At 40.5% G+C, this 16,753-nt stretch overlaps 1 protein-coding gene across 7 annotated transcripts in view; it reads left to right on the forward strand.

Annotated features, from left to right (window-relative positions):
* Window positions 1–14,329, forward strand: part of GABPB1 (GA binding protein transcription factor subunit beta 1) — a 41,373-nt gene extending 27,044 nt beyond the window's left edge. For 6 of the 7 annotated variants that reach the window (XM_033920979.1, XM_033920983.1, XM_033920984.1 and 3 more), the window contains exons 7-10: window positions 3,120–3,308; window positions 5,812–5,927; window positions 12,640–12,696; window positions 12,994–14,329. In XM_033920979.1, the coding sequence (XP_033776870.1) occupies window positions 3,120–3,308; window positions 5,812–5,927; window positions 12,640–12,696; window positions 12,994–13,146 (515 nt within the window). In that variant the 3' untranslated portion in view covers window positions 13,147–14,329. The remainder of the gene's footprint in view (window positions 1–3,119; window positions 3,309–5,811; window positions 5,928–12,639; window positions 12,697–12,993) is intronic. The other variant, XM_033920985.1, reaches the window with a different exon arrangement.
* The last annotated feature ends 2,424 nt before the right edge of the window (window positions 14,330–16,753 follow it).

Consider the following 16,753-nt stretch of genomic DNA (forward strand, 5'->3'; position numbering starts at 1 on the left):
TGATCGAGACCTTCAAAATACTGAAAGGAATCGACAAAATAGAGCAGAGAAGATTATTTACATTGTCCAATTTGACACGGACTAGAGGACATGTAATGAAGCTAAGGGGGGACAGGTTCAGGACTAATGTCAGGAAGTTCTGCTTCACTCAGAGAGTGGTTGACACCTGGAATGCCCTCCCAGAGGAGATTATTGCGGAATCGACCGTCCTAGGCTTCAAGAGCAAACTAGATGCATATCTCCTTAAGAGAGGCATATAAAGATATGGTGGACTATAAATTACGCCAGGTGTACACCTGGCAGGGCCTCCGCGTGTGCGGATCGCCGGACTTGATGGACCGAAGGTCTGATCCGGAGATGGCAGTTCTTATGTTCTTACGGCAACTCCCCCAGCCCCTTAACTATTTTTGTCTCCTCTGGACCCTTTCGAGTAGCACTATGTTCTTTTTCATGTACGGCGACCAGTGTTGGACGCAGTATTCCAGGTGGGGGCTTACCATGGCCCGGTATAACGGCCTGATAACCTTTTCTGATCTGTTTGTGATCCCCTTCCTAATCATTCCTAGCATTCTGTTCACCCTCTTCGTGGACGGTTTCATCGACTTGTCTACAAGTACTCCCAAGTCTCTTTCCTGGGGGCTCTCTCAGAGTATAGCACCGGACATCCTGTATTTGTGCATATGATTTTGGTTACCGACATGTATCACTTTGCACTTAATTCACGTTGAACCTCATTTGCCATTTCGCGGCCCATTCCTCCAGCATATTTATGCCTCTTTGTAGGTCTTCGCATACCTTCTGTGTCCTCACTACTCTGAATAACTTTGTATTGTCCAAATTTAATCATCTCACTCGTCGTGCCAATTTCTAGGTCGCTTATAAATATGTTGACGAGCACAGGCCCGAGCACCGAACCCTGCGGCACTCTACTCGTGACACTTTTCCAGTCCGAGAATTGTCCATTCACCCCCCTCCATGCCCTGCTCCAAACGCAGCTTAGGTAGGGGAACCCAATTCGAGAGGCTATTGCCGTGAGAAGTTTGAGGGAGTAGGAAGAGTTGAGAGCGGGAATGGAAGTTTGCTCCCAACCGATGAGGCCTGTGGTGGTGAAGCTGGAGTGCATTTGGGTCGCTCTATCAAAGTTGAACATGACAGTAGCTAAATCTTCTCAAGATGTTGCCATACTTGTAAGTACTGTGGATACTTTGGCTAAAAAATTGGGTTATACAAAAGAAGAATTTTCCTCTGAATTGAAGCAAGATAAGGATAGTGTGGAAAGCCTTCAATATTTAACATCTGGGATTGTAAAAGATAAAAATTTACTTAATAGAAAGATTGAGCAGTTAGAAAATCATAATTGTAAAATGAATATGCATCTTCTGAATTGAGGTTTTAAGATTTTCTCCTGATAATATTCCGCCAGTAAATGAATATAAGTGGAAAAGAAGCTCTTAATGTTATGGATTTACTTGAAACTGAAAGAGCTACTCTACTAATATAATTTGTCTTTGAAGAAGACGTTAATGCTATATTCAGATTTTACTTTCGAAATTCTCAAGTTCTATTCTATGGGAAAATAGTTTGGATGTTCCTGGATGTGACCAGATAGACACAGGAACGGAAGAAATTATTTTTGGTAATGAGAACTGAAACAATGACTTTAGGTGCTTCATTTCTTTTGGCTTACTCATGCAAGTATATAATTAAATATTCTGGAGTGAAATATATATTCTATTTACTGGAGCAGCTGAGAGCTTTTTAGATTTGAAGTTAAGAGGTGATAGGCTCCGGAGTAATCTAAGGAAATACTTTTTTACATTACACTCTTGGAGAGAGTGGAAGGCAGAAGGCCTTGAGCATGCGAAGATGCTCAAGGCCCAGAAGAATCAGTGGCAGGCTCTTTGGGCACCGGTATGTCGGCGGGTAGGGGGGTGATGCCGGTTCTCGAGGGCAATGCCTCGCATATCGAGTCAACGCTTGGTTTGCGAAGCAAGATTTGAGAGAGTGGTGTGCTCGTCTTGCAAAACACTCACAAACCGCGTTACTTACAAATCAAGGTTTGGCTGTAATTGGAAAATAAGGGGAAAAAATGGTCTTGCTCCTCATCTCCTCCTTATCTAATCAATTTGCAAAGCAGTGCTCAAATAAAGCCATTTTTAGACCTTTTCTAAACTGCAGAAAGGTAGGACTCTGTCTTAATTCTAAGGGTAGGGCATTCCAGAACACTGGTCCCTGGTCTCTTTGGGTCATGATCCCAGTGCTTTTCTGTTTCCAGTTGATAAGGTATGCTACTGACTTTTTTTTGTAATTTCTGGTGAAATTAGCAAATAAGTTGAAAACCACCCACCACTTATCAATGCAGGATACTTTTCTTAAAGCAAGAAACTTCTGAAGTATATATCAAAGCAACTGATTTCAGTGATGGAAAACCATAGAACAATCTTAAGTGAGAAATAAAAATATTATTGTGTTGTTATAAGAATTAAAGTATGGCAGAATGTTCCAAATAACAAAAATCAGTAGAAAAGCCAAGATATTAGGCATTTGAGTGTTTGAGGAACAGAAGTGGTAAACGAGGTGAGAAAAAGACCAAATGGTGCTTTCAAGATTGGTATGGTAGCTAAAGAATATATATTTCTCTGGTTATAGCAAAAATTGAATGGAGTCATGGATTCTGTATGGTAAAATAAGAAATGTGTCTGCTCTTCGTTCCTTAGAGAGCAATGTGTGTATAGTCTTTAATAAACATTTTCTGAAGTTAACAATTGATGGCAAAATGCTGGATGTCCTACGAGTATATCACTTCTATTGTGTGGTATCATAATCCATATTAAAAATGAGCATATTAAACCAAATTAACTGGAACATTGAAAACTAGTACTGGCTATGAGCGTTGAAGCATTTACCTTGCCAGCCCACAGTAGAAACATCTAATTTTGGTGATACTTCTACAAATAGGTTAGTTATCATCAGGCATTAACTCTATCTCTTAAGGGTGTACAGTGCAGTTTCCGTTGGCCAGTTGGAGAAGTAATGTTCAGCTTTACTGATTTAAATCTTTCAATGGTTTTCAAGAACTGGTTTCTAAGTCTGAAAGAGCTACATTTTTTTTTCTCCAGTTGTAGCCACAGAAGAAGTAGTGACAGCAGAATCAGTGGATGGTGCAATTCAGCAGGTTGTAAGTTCTGGAGGTCAACAGGTTATTACAATAGTTACAGATGGCATTCATCTGGGTAGTCTGCAGTCAGCAATTCCTACCAGTGGAATTGGTCAACCAATAATTGTTACCATGCCAGATGGACAACAAGGTAAGTAGACTCAAACTTGTTAATTTGTGTCTTGATATAGTGCTTTAGTAAAATAAACCCCTTAATAATCCTTTATTAAAGTGTGATAAGAGTTGTCATTGCCTTGTGGTAATTGTAAAAATTATTATACTGTAAATGCAAAGCATCTACTTTACTGTTGGTGGCATTCTCAGCATCTTCACATAGAGAAAATGTCTTTACCATGCATTCATTGCATTGCAGATAGCACGATGCAGTTAACATCACTTGATAAGTGCAGCTAATTATAATAATAATTTATTTCTTGTATACCGCTATACCAAAAGTTCGAAGCAGTTCACAACAAAGGATAACATACAACCAATATTTAAAATACAAGATAAACAATTAGTATCTAATACAAGTTAAAAACAATCAGTAAAAAGGATACATCAGGTAAAATCAATAAAAGTTAAGACAATGGTTCAATTAGAAAGTAAAAGCTGTTAAGAATCATAATTTGATAGACTAAGAGGAAAACATATCAAACAGGTGTGTTTTTAGTGATTTTTCTACAGTCAAGATAGGAAGTAGCCTCAAGTATTAATCTTCCAAGCCATGTATTCAGTTTGGCGGCCTGGAATGATAAGATTCTGTCAAGGAACTTCTTGTATTGGCATGATTTAAAAGAAGGATAATTAAATAGGTTTATTCTACGAGTACTCCTGTTGGAACTATTCATGGAAAATTGGGAAGCAAGATAATCGGGTAACATCCCAAAAACTGCTTTGAAACTAATGCAGGAAAACTTGAACAGAATTCTAGACTCCACTGGCAACCAGTAAGGGGTAATGTGTTCCCATTTCTTTAAATCAAAGATAAGGCGAACCGCAGTGTTCTGGATTAGTCTTAGTTTTTTGAGTATTTTCAACGGATGCCCTCTTGTTGCCTTGGGACCTTTAAGGAAAAAAAGATCCTCTTCCACCTTGTATCTGAACATTAACCTTTTATGTTATTAGGTATGCTTTTATGTCATACAGTACAAAACGCTGCTTTTCGACTGTTAACTCGGACACTTAGGACTCCTTTTACTATGGTATGCTAGCATTTTTAGCGCACGCACAAGATTGGCATGCGCTAGCCGAAAAACTACCGCGGTAGTGGCTAGTGTGCGTGGCATTTTAGTGCGCGCTAAAACCACTAGCGTGCCTTTTGTAAAAGGAGCCCTTAGATCAGACCGCGTTTCTCCTTTACTTCAAAAATACCTGTGAAGCAACGTATCCTTTTCAAACTCCTTACACTGACTTTCAAAGCTTACAGAGTAGGTCTTCCATCTTACCTCGTGACTCTGACAAACCCATACTCACCCATTTGTTTACGCCAATAAATAAATGATTAGCATCTACTTCTTCCAAATCCTAGAATTTCCCATCTGGAAACAACTAGACATTTCGCTTTTTTCTTTGCTTCCCCCCTTTTTTTTGGAATTCCCTTCCTCTTCACATTCGGGTGGGATTATCAATCATGCTTTGAAAGCATGTCTATTTCAAGAGGCATTTTTGATTCCCTAGGGTTATTACTACTTTACTGGCTGCCAACTGTCTTTCCAACTCTTGTCCTATATAACTGTTAAGTCTTCTAATTAACTTGTAATTCACTATACTTAGGAGTTGTGAAAGGAAAGGAAAGGGCTTTGCAAATGCTTATCAACTCCGCTGCAAGATTAATCACAGGGGTTCCTAGGAGTTCCCATATAATTCCTGTGTTGAAGAAACTACACTGGTTACCTATGCAACAAAGAGTGCAGTTTAAGATTGTTGTGATTATACATCAGACATTGCATCATGCTTCCCCAAAGATCTTACAAGAATTATTTGAGATCTATAAACCGAGAAGAGAGCTTAGAGTTGTAAATGGGATGAAATTAAGTGTGGAGGGTAGAAGGTCGACTATGCATGCTTGGATCGGAGCATCAACGATATCTGTGGCTGGCGTAGAACTACGGAATGCCTTGCCTGGTATCCTGGGGTTTTGTGTGGGGAGGATGAATTTTAAGAAAATGCTGAAAACTCAATTATTTGCCAATGCCTTCAGTTGATAATCGCCTTTTAGAACTCTTTTGACAGCAATGTATGATTTAAAGTTTGATTGTATTTCTGAATTGATTGAATTTGTGCTCTATTCCTGTTTATAACAGGGATGATTATGTTGTTTAGACATGTCTATGTTATATGTGATAATCGCAGGGAAATAAGATTTTATGTATGTGATTTGGAAACCGCATAGTTGTATGCGGTATATAAATATTTTTAAATAAATGAATAAACTACACATACCCCCTTCCTATGGTAATTGTCTCTCTCTTGGAGTGAGTATGTTTATCTTTCCTGTCATAAATTGTACTTTTTTTTCCATAAAGATTTTAATTTAGCATTGCAAACCACTTAGATATGCATGTCATTAGAGGAAGTTTAGCAAATTTGAATGAACTACTACTTTAGCGGCAATATTTATCCATAAAAATAGGATATCTACTTTCTTGCAGTATTAACGGTACCAGCAACAGATATTGCTGAAGAAACTGTAATAAGTGAAGAACCCCCAGCCAAGAGACAGTGTATTGAATTTATAGAAAATCGTGTAGACTCTGCAGAAATAGAGGTAAGGTATCTATTACCCGGTCTGTTTCGCATGTACATCCATATTGTTAGATGTGTGAATAAATGGTATGAAAAAATGGTTTTAAGATTACTAAGGACTAGATTTATTAGTGTGCATTAACATGTTTAATGTACATTATTGCATATTAATACATATGTTAATGCAGTTTAATGTGTTATTCATCACTGTTACATTTGTGCTGCAATTTATTTTTTTTTTAATTGCATGATATAAAAGATTATTTTTGTACTCCTATTTTGTTGCCAGTGATCTCACTAGTAGCTGTCTAGAAAGCCTCCATAAAGCCAGACATATCAATACCTATGAAATAAACTGGAGAACACTGCTTGTTCTTTTACAGAAATCTCAGTATGATTTATGCAGATAATTAAGGAGTTGTGGGTTTTTTTTAATTTAAATCCGTAAGGCTGAAAATAGCTATCCTCTCATAGACCACAGAGTTTCACAAGAGAGCTGATTTTGCTATGGGGGGAAAGAAGCATGGGCAGGGGAGGGGAGTATATTCCAGGATTTCATTTTCCATCCATCACATACATTCTTATGCAGAGCCAGAGCCTCTTTATATAAAGGAGATGAAAAGTCTGCATGTAAATTTGATTTGGAGAACCTTTCAGGACAGCCAACCTTCCAAGGAGAAGTCTGGCAGCGCTTCAGACAGCACAATGGGGCAGGGGATCCCAGGGTGTGCCCACCTCACTCACTGAAGCTGACCAGGCTCTAGGGGACCTTTCTGAGGGAGATTCGAATGATAATGTGTCTCTTACTATGCCATTGCTATCTCAGGACACACCCTCTGTCAGGTGATGCAGGGTCGCAGTAAAACAAGTTAGACCCCATGGTAGCTCTCATTCCAGGAGATGATCCCAAGGTTCTCCAGTTATTTAAACCCTCGGCTCTGTTGGACCTGATTACTGATTCACTCTGGGAGTTAAACTTGGACTTCCCAGCAGGTTCCCTCTGCTTCCTCCTGTATCATGAGTTTCCCTGATATTAATGTGTTGTTCACAGAGCACTGGGATACTTCAGAAGGGTACCTTAAAGTTACCAGGACTATGGCTTGGCTGTATCCGATGCCACCGGAGTGTCACCAGCTGTTCACTCAACCCAATGTGAATTCCTTGGTAGCGCATGTTACAAAGTGCACCTCCCTACTGAGTGAGGGAGGTGTGCTGTTAAAGGATATGCGGGATCACAGAGTGGATGTGATTCTCAAGAGGCTTTTCGAGGCTTTGGCTTTAGGAATCAAAGTGGCCACAGCAGCATCATTTGTGACCCATGCCTGTCATACCAGGTTGTGGAGTCTTGAACATGACAGTGATGAGCCTTTATCCCAGCTCCTACTAGCAGGAGTGGATTATGTAGCAGATGCTCTGTACAACATCATCAGAGTCATGTACAAAGCTTCAGGTACTCAATCTCAGCCCGCAAGATTCTCTGGATCAGGCAGTGGGCTGGTGAGTCCACCTCCAAAGCTACTCTCGGCAGACTTCCCTTCAAAGGGCAAATGTTGTTCGGGAAAGGATTGGATGATCTCATGACCAGTGTAGCAGATAGTCATCTGAAATCTTTGCCCGACAGCAGACCCAGAACTTCTAGAGCCTTAGGGCACTCTAATTTTCATGGCTTCAGGTGGTCTCGGCAATACTCAGGAGTCACTTCCCTGAGATCCTTCCAGGGATACAGACAAATGTCTTCCAGATCCAGATGGAACCAGACCTCCAGTTCCTGTTCTGTGTTATCCTCTAAAAAGGCACAATGACGCCAGGTTCAGAGCAATCCCTTTCAAGTTAGGGGGACGGCTTTCGGACTTTCTGCAGGCCTGTGCTCAGATATCCTCAGACTGTTGGTTCTTAATCATTCAGAGTGGTTACAGGCTGGAATTCGCCCAGTCCTTAATGGACTCCCCAGTGGGGCAACCAGAAAAAGCGGACAGAGTGGAGGCCACAGTGAGAAAGTTATTGGAGATTCAGGCCATAGAACCTGTGCCACCTGAAGACTCGGGCTCGGGCAGATACTCCATATACACTTAATCGTGCCAAAGAAAGGCTCAGACAGTTGGAGACCCATTCTGGATCTTACCTCAATGCAGTGCTCAAGGTACCACGTTTTTGTATAGAGACAGTTCATTCTGTCCTAGAGGTGAATGGAAAATAGCTATTTAGAGAGAGAGATGGTACACTACCATTATAAAAACATTGCTTGAGAAAAACCAGCTTTACAGAAATACAGTACAGGTGTACAGTATACTGTACTGTATCGCTCAAGGTGAACTTTTGTCAAATCAACCACAGGAGAGGGAGACGCAGCTCCAGAATGGCAGTAGAAGACACAGGAAAGCGCTTGCGTGAGGTTACAGCAGTGAGGTGGGCAACGTTCCAGAACAATGGTAACATACTGAGGGCCTCAAAATAGTACCTGGCGGGCCACCAGTTTGAGACCACTGCCACATACAGTGCAGAAAGAATCCTATTTTAGAGAATGAATGAGTCTTCACAGCTGGCGAGTTAAGGCTCCAGATTTCAAGCATTTAGCAAAAGAAGCCAATTTTTTTTGCTAATATTGTTTATTTATGTGATGAAAGGACTAAGATTGGAATTGTTTCCGTTTTGCCGAGCCAGAAAATTCACTGCTGGTTTTGCACATAAGGTTGATTTTTCGTGCTAATACTCTGATTATTTTCCTTTTTTTGTGATGGATAGAGCAGAATTTGAACTGTTCCAGCTCTGCTAGTAATTATTGAACACATAAAAGCGTATTTTATTAAGAAAAAAAACCATATAAAATAAATAGAATTACAGGTTAGTCACGTTTGGTGCATAAAGGATATAAATGTATTTTAATGAAGGTTTTTCTGATCAGTGACCATGTGCTATATGCCTGGAGGTTGAATAAATAATCCATGCTAGCATTACTGAGAACATAAGAAAATAAGAATTGCCGCTGCTGGGTCAGACCAGTGGTCCATTGTGCCCAGCAATCTGCTCACACGGGGGCCATTAGATTGTTTTCCCGCTCCCTCCTTCCCTTCATTCTGTGTCCCAAGTTCATGCTCCCTCCTTCTTTCCTTCCTTCCATCATTTGTCTGAAGTTTGTGCTCCCTCCTTCTTGAGTCCCAACACACCTCTCTGTCTCTCCCTCCCTCCATTCTGTTCCTGAAGTACTTGCCTCCCTCCGGCGGGTGTTTACCTTCTGGCCGGCTCCCTCCTCCTCACTGCCGCAGTTGTTTCTGAGCACAAAGCTGCAGGCGGCAGCTCCTAAGTGCGTCCAACGCCTGATCGGAAGCCTTCTCCTGCCTTCTTGCGGCTGCTTTCTAAAATGGCTGCCGTGATCTTTCATGGCTGCTCATGGCATTTCCTGTAGAAGTCACGGCAGCCATTTTAGAAAGCAGCCACGAGGAGACAGAACCAAGAGGGCTGTGCTCCTGCTATGAAGACAACCCCCCCCCTCCCTGCTGGACCACCAGGTACCTCGGTAGGTCCGTGGGGGGGGGAGGGAATTGTGGGGTTGGGAGGGAAATTAAAGGGTTGTGGAACCAGGAGAGCCGCAGCCACATGGCAGAAGAGCCCCATGTTGCCAACCCCTGGCATAGTCCACTGCATAAACATGGTTTACAATAATAATATATAAACTACATAAATTAGAAGATAAAATACAATATGAATTCTGCAAAAAAAAAAGAATATTTAAAACTAAAGTACAAACCCTCAGTACCCAAATGCCTACACGGCCAAACTTTCAGATAAAACTCTTTGAGATGAGATCTCTGTGGAAGACTCATGCAGGTACCATAGTCCTTTGGCAACATTCAGAGCAAGTTTAATGGACACATTTTAGAATTGGAGGTCAGTACTGTCCAAAAACTGCCCCTAGTTTCCTTTTTCTTTTTTTAATTCTTTCTTTATATTTTAACTTTTTAACATACATATTTAGTCAAAAAAAGAAATATTCCAATCCCAGCTCCAAGTTTGCATCATTCATGCTTACCATACTCCAGAAGGAGCTTTAGTTTGTGACTCTTGGTGAGGGACTTTGATGGCTGGGCTGAAATTATTGGGGGGGGGGGGGGGTTAATAAATGTTGGGAGGGGACATGGTATGATAGCTCAGTAGAGATATTGTTCTGATTGAGTGGAAAGCCCAAAGAAGTCAGGAGGAATTGTTACACTGAATAAAAGGACACAAGTATTCTTGGAGCATATAGAGGCATCCACAGGCTAGTGAGGCATGGGAGTGTTCTGCTAGTAAGAGGACATGTAATGATATCACACTTACAGTTGCAGAGGACAGGCAGATCACAAAGACCACTGGCAGAGGATTCCTATGCAGCTCAAAGCTAGTTAGAATGTTGCTGAGTGGATTCCTAATATAGGCTCATCAAGAAACTTACACATTGCTCATTTTGCAAAGCACATCAGGGAGCAATTGAAACATATCAAGCTTTTTGTAAAATACATAGAAAGAAGTGTAGGCGCGCACTTATATTTCTGAGCATGCTTATTGGAAGTATCCATTTTACAAATATATTCAGGCAGAAAAAGAGTGGTATCAGCTTGGCAGCTTGTATGGGGCCATTTTACAAACCTTTATATATAAGTACCTCCAATTAACTGCTGAGGTCCCCAATTTTTAAAAAAATTTGGAGGTAGTAATAGAAAAAAATGGGGATTAAGGAGAATTACTCCCTTTATCTCACTTGTAAAGCCATGGCTGAAATGAGCAGTTAAAAAAAAAAAAAATCAGTGTATACTTCTGAGCCTGTGCAAAACCAGAGAGTGAAATTAGTTTGCATATGAGAAAGAACTTAGCAAAGCTTGAAAAATGGTCCAGAATTTGGCAGCTAAGATTAATGCATTTGGGGTGTAGAAACCTAAGGGATAGTACAGTTTAGGGGGTATATATAAAACAGGAATGGGATTTGGATGTGATCATATGTGATAAACAGGTAGAAACGGTGAAAACTAGAAGGATGCTTGGGTGTACAGAGAGAGGCATGACCAACAGGAAGGAGGTGATAATGCCTCAGTATAAGACTCTGGTGAGACCTCATTTAAAATATTGCATTCAATTCTGGAGACTTCACTTTCAAAGAGATATAAATAGGATGGAGACAGTCCAGAGGGTGGCTACTAAAATGGTCCACGGTCTTCATTATAAAGAGTATGGGGTTTTGCAGGCCCAGTTTCAATGAACAAATTAACTACAGCTCGAAAGCTGTTTTTCCGTAATAGATGCAGGATGCCCCTTTGTGCAATGGTGTGAAAAAAAGGGCCTGGAACCTCTCCTCCAGGGAGACCATTAATTACCTGGTGGCCCAGTGGACCTAATGTCCCACCACCACAGCCCTGAGACAGTAATAAAATATTTTAACCCCCCTCCTTGAAGTTCTATTGCTTCCCAAAAAACTGCCTCTTACCAAATAAAGTGTTGACCCACCCAACACCTCCCCCAGCACCCCAACTTCTAAGGTCCAGGAGGCAAAAGGGGCAAGGGTGATCCCCACTTAACTCCTTCCACAATTGCTGCCTATATCAAAATTGCACTGGTTAATCCTTTGTGATAGTCTACTGGTACTTTTGCTAAGGAGTCTGAACCCTAATGGCAAAAGCAGGACACTGCTAGCCAGTTCCATTTTGAGATAGGCAGCCACCAAGGCAGGGGGTGCAAGGTCAGGACAGGCTAACATTTTACTTTGGAAAGAGATGAGTTTTTGGAAAGGGAGAGCTTTAAATGTTTTAGCTTTGTGTCATGGCTGGGGGGACATCAGGCACACTGGACTACCAGAAAGTCGAAGCCTTCTGAAAACCTGGCTTTTCTCAAAAATCTAACACTCCCATCTCCTCTGACATCCTAGTCCTCTAAACATTCTTCTTTCCTCCGATCTTCATTTAGCCCTTTCCTTGGAGTTCCTTTCTCACCACAATTCCTGTAAACCGTCCCGAGCTCCACGACTATGGAGATGGTGCGGTATACAAACCTAAGGTTTAATTTAGTTTAGTTTCTTGGGAAAGGGTTTTAGGGAGACTTCTAATTCAGATGGAGGGGTCCCAGTAAAATATACATATGTTAATGCATAGAACCCTATGGCCCGGATTCTGGAAATGGTGCCTACATCGGTGCCTCCAAAGATGGCGCCAGCTATGTATCAATCACATGTAGACACCATTACCAGAATCATGGCTTATGTCAAACTTAAGTGACGTTAATGTAGACCAGGGTTTTAAAGGCCTATATTACCGGTACCTAAATTTGAGGGAGAATTGCGATTAATGGCACCTAAGGTCGTTCTGGCCATTACCTCACCTACTTTGACCTTGGGCAATGCTAGGCGATATGACGTAACCGCGATTCTGACACCTATCAGGATAGTCATTTGCTGGCACCTACTTTTTTAATGGGTTTTTAAATGATGCAGTCAATTACTGTGCCAATTAGACCAATTAAAGCAATTAAGATAGGCAGTAGGCGCCTACCGCTGTCTAACTTATGGCGCCATTTACAGAATATTGCCCTTATGTTTCTATTATTAAAATAAAATGCAGCTAGGTGTGAAAGTGTTTGCTATTTTAATTGCTAGGTTTTTATTGGTCTAAGCAATTTTTATCTCATGTTCATTTCTGTCAAAAATGATAGCCCTAAATGCATTAATAAAATGGTTTAAACTTTTGTTCTGTAACTTGTCTTTGATCTATTAGATTCCAGAAACTTCTGGATCAGAAATCTATATTCTGAATACTCAAGAGTTCTCTCAGGTAAACAAATGTGTTTAAAAAATTTTTTTTCTGAGAGAACATCTGAATGGTGGCTATTGTTTGAGAACATGCTACATGCTATATATAAATGGTGTATTGTGTTTTAGTGGTTTTTATTATTATTTATTTCATTTTGAAAAGCTGTATCTTTCTGGTAGTGCCTATATGTGGCTGTTTAAACATGTGCATGATGCTCTCATTCTTTGATTTTGTTTACGTATGTAGCTCTGCTTTTGGTTTCAATTTTGTAGTTCAATTTAAACAGTTATCTAAGTCCTTATATTTCTCATTGTGTAGGAGAGAGAAAATTTACAGAAACAACTGGATGAAGCAAACCGAGAAGCACAGAGATATCGCCAGCAACTGCTAAAAAAAGAGCAAGAGGCAGAGGCCTACAGACAGAAATTGGAGGCAATGACACGTCTTCAAACCAATAAAGAAGTCGTCTAAGAAGTGAAAAAGGACACAGTTTTAATGTTCAGTCATGAAGTCCTAAATAAATTCCTGAACTGCATTCTATTAGTAGGATCTTAGAGGCTACAGACTGATAACTGGACTGAAGCCAAGCGCTCTTATGAATATGTTGTAACATAAAAGCTATGACCTTATAAATTTCAAACATTATTTGTGAGAAATATTTAAAGAGAACTACTGTACATAGTCTTTTTTTACAGTTAGATAATGAGTTGATATCAATTTTGACAGATGCAGAAGTACTTAAGCCAACATTTTTGTAAAACATTTTAGTTGTATTTTCACGTTTAAGAAGCTGTTTAAAGGTGATATGCCTTAATTAGACCAACGGGTTTTCAAGAATTACTTGATAGCCTGAATATGGATTGGTTTTTTGAAGTATCAGCTTACTAGGCCTCTGTCTGATCCAGACAGTAACCTTGGAACAATGTTGTACAGCTGTTAAGTCGCTCATATTCTCTGGAAACTTTTTCTAGAAAGTAAAATTTTTTATATTTGCTTAACTTCAAATATATCTGAGTAGATTTACATGTATATGAAGCTAATATTTTTTTTAAAAAAAACACTTTGGTTTGTACATATGCTGCATGATTTTATAATTTCAATACATAAATTGTGTAGATATTTTTCAGCAAAAATGAGGAGAGAGATGAGAAAAATATTTAACTCTTTTTGGAAATGAGCTTTGTCATGAGTTTAATTGTGAATGAGATTTCTTGAAAACTGATTTGCAAATACCCAAAATAAATGAATGCTTGTGCGTTATTTGAAAATTATAAAATTGAGGACATCACATTCTACTGTGGTAAAGTTCTCATTGTGACTTCCACACAACACATATCATGTTTTCACTGCTGATCTCTGCACTAGGGAAATTTCTTATATATTCTTATTGATCTTGTTCCACCAAATCCTGCAATTTAAATTCAACTCAAGTAAATTTATATGTACAGTCGATCTAAAAGGTTTTATAGTAGTGATGCTTTTGGTATCTGGCATCCTTATGTGTCACTCTAAAAAATGATTTTTTTTTAGTCTCTGTCCTCATTCACTGTTGCATTTCTGTTGAAAAGTGTATTGCATTCTCATTAAAATTTTGATTTATATTTCAGATACTTTTTATAAAAGCATGGCTTTTGGCCTTTTATGATGCACATTGTCTTTGTGTCTTATGGCTTTTATTTTAAAAATAGGTTGAATTTAGGTATAACATAGTATATTGTTTATAAAAGCACATTGATGTGAAGCGCAAAAACACAATTCTTAACTTTAACTTTATTATCTGACAGATTTTTTTATATCTGTTATATTCTTATGCATCCTACTTTATTCCGGGACCAGTGGGTTATTTCCATCTACCTGCAAGGACTTTGTAGGAAGCCTCAAACTTCAGAGGCTAATAACTTCAGAGGCTTATACTCCTCCCCCTCTTACATCATCACTGTCCTTGTGAACATCAGTCTTTCTTTCTACAAGCCAGGCTGTAGGAGCTTTTCTTTTCTGCTCACGTTTTATTTCCTGTAATTTCAGTCTTTGCGTTTGCAGTTTTCGCCCTCATGCTATGGAGGTTCCCTGCGGGGATGAAAACAAGCCAGCATGGCTTCTGCAAGGGAAGATCGTGCCTATTGCACTTCTTCGAAGGAATTAACAAACAAATGGACAAAGTGGACCCCATAGACATCGTATACTTAGATTTCCAAAAAGCCTTTGACAAGGTACCCCATGAACGCCTACTATAGAAACTAAAGAACCATGGGGTAGAAGGAGACGTACATAGATGGATCAAAAATTGGTTGGCGGGTAGGAAGCAAAGGGTAGGAGTGAAGGGCCACTACTCTGACTGGAGGAGCGTCATGAGTGGTGTTCCGCAGGAGTTGGTGCTCAGACCGCTGCTCAATGTATTTATAAACGATCTAGAAACAGGGACGAAGTGCGACACCAAACTATTTAGTGGAGTTGGGACAAAAGAGGACTGTGAAGATTTACAAAGGGACCTGAAAAAACTAGAAGAGTGGGCGACGAGATGGCAGATGAAGTTTAATGTAGAGAAATGTAAAGACTTGCATGTGGGAGACAGAAACCCAAAGTACAGCTACATGATGGGAGGATGAAAGTACCCTAGAAAAGGACTTGGGGTAATAGTGGACAAGACAATGAAGCCGTCGGCACAGTGCGCAGCGGCCTCAATGAAGGCAAATAGAATGATAGGTATTATCAAGGAAGGTATTACAGCCAGAACGAAAGAGGTTATCCTGCCCTTGTATTGGGCAATGGTGCACCCGCATCTGGAATACTACGTCCAGTATTGGTCGCCGTACCTTAAGAAGGATATGGCGTTACTCGATTGGGTTCAGAAAAGAGCAATGCGATTGATAAAAGGTATGGAAAACTTTTCATATGCTGAAAGACTAGAGAAACTGGGGCTCTTTTCTTTGGAAAAGCGTAGATTTAGAGGGGACATGATAGAGACTTACAAGATCATGAAGGGCATAGAGAAAGTGCAGAGGGACAGATTCTTCAAACTTTCGAAAACTACAAGAACAAGAGGGCATTTGGAAAAATTAAAAGGGGACAGATTCGGAACCAATGCTAGGAAATTCTTCTTCACCCAAAGGGTGATGAACACCTGGAATGCGCTTCCAGAGGGTGTGATAGAACAGAGTACGATATTGGGGTTTAAGAAAAGATTAGATAATTTCGTGAAGGAAAAAGGGATAGAAGGGTATAGATAGAGGAATACTACACAGGTCCTGGACCTGATGGGCCACCGCGTGAGCGGACTGCTGGACATGATGGACCTCTGGTCTGACCTAGCAGAGGCAATGCTTATGTTCTTATGCAAAGGTCTGCAGGAGATTGCAGACCTTTGAGGTAAAGTCTGCTTCTGGAGGGTTCCCTGCTTGTCAGTAAGCCCTCTGGACAACCTGCCCATCAGATCAGGACTTGGGGACCATTCCCTTGGGAGCTAGCTCACTCCAGGCTGTATGGTTACATGGAGGCATGCTCGGAATTGGTGCAAGACTGCCTTCCTCCTCAAGTTTGCTGCTCGGCGTGTACAAGGGTGGCAGAGGTGACTGGCCGTGGATGTCTCTTGTAAATAAATAATTGTGATGTCATTACCTTATGTGACAACCATAAATGTGATAATATTGAATATCCACACTTTTAATGCATAGCCCAACAGGACCAGCCAGTACTCTTGGCTTGTTTTCTGTGAGACCTCCGTTGCACCTTCCCTATCTGACTTGGAATCTTAATCTGGTTCTCTGGCTCATCCACCATATGAGCCTCTGGAGCAGGCATCCCTTTAGGATCTCCCCTAAGACAGTCTTCCTGGTGGCTATTACCTTAGCCTGTAGGGTTTGGGAGCTCCAGGGTCTTTCCTGCTGGGATTCTTTTCTGCATATTACAGATTCTGGTGTGATGCTGTGCACTGTTCCTTCCTTTCTACCCAAAGTGGTTTCCACTTTCCATGTGAATCAGGAAGTCCAACTTCCAGCTTTTGCTTCCTCTGGTTCGAGGGAGCAGGAGTGGGCATTGCGGTCCTTGGATATGTGTAGGATCTTGTTGCAGTACCTTGAGG

This window comes from Geotrypetes seraphini, chromosome 14 (assembly GCF_902459505.1).
Source record: "Geotrypetes seraphini chromosome 14, aGeoSer1.1, whole genome shotgun sequence".
In the NCBI taxonomy this organism is placed as follows: domain Eukaryota; kingdom Metazoa; phylum Chordata; class Amphibia; order Gymnophiona; family Dermophiidae; genus Geotrypetes; species Geotrypetes seraphini.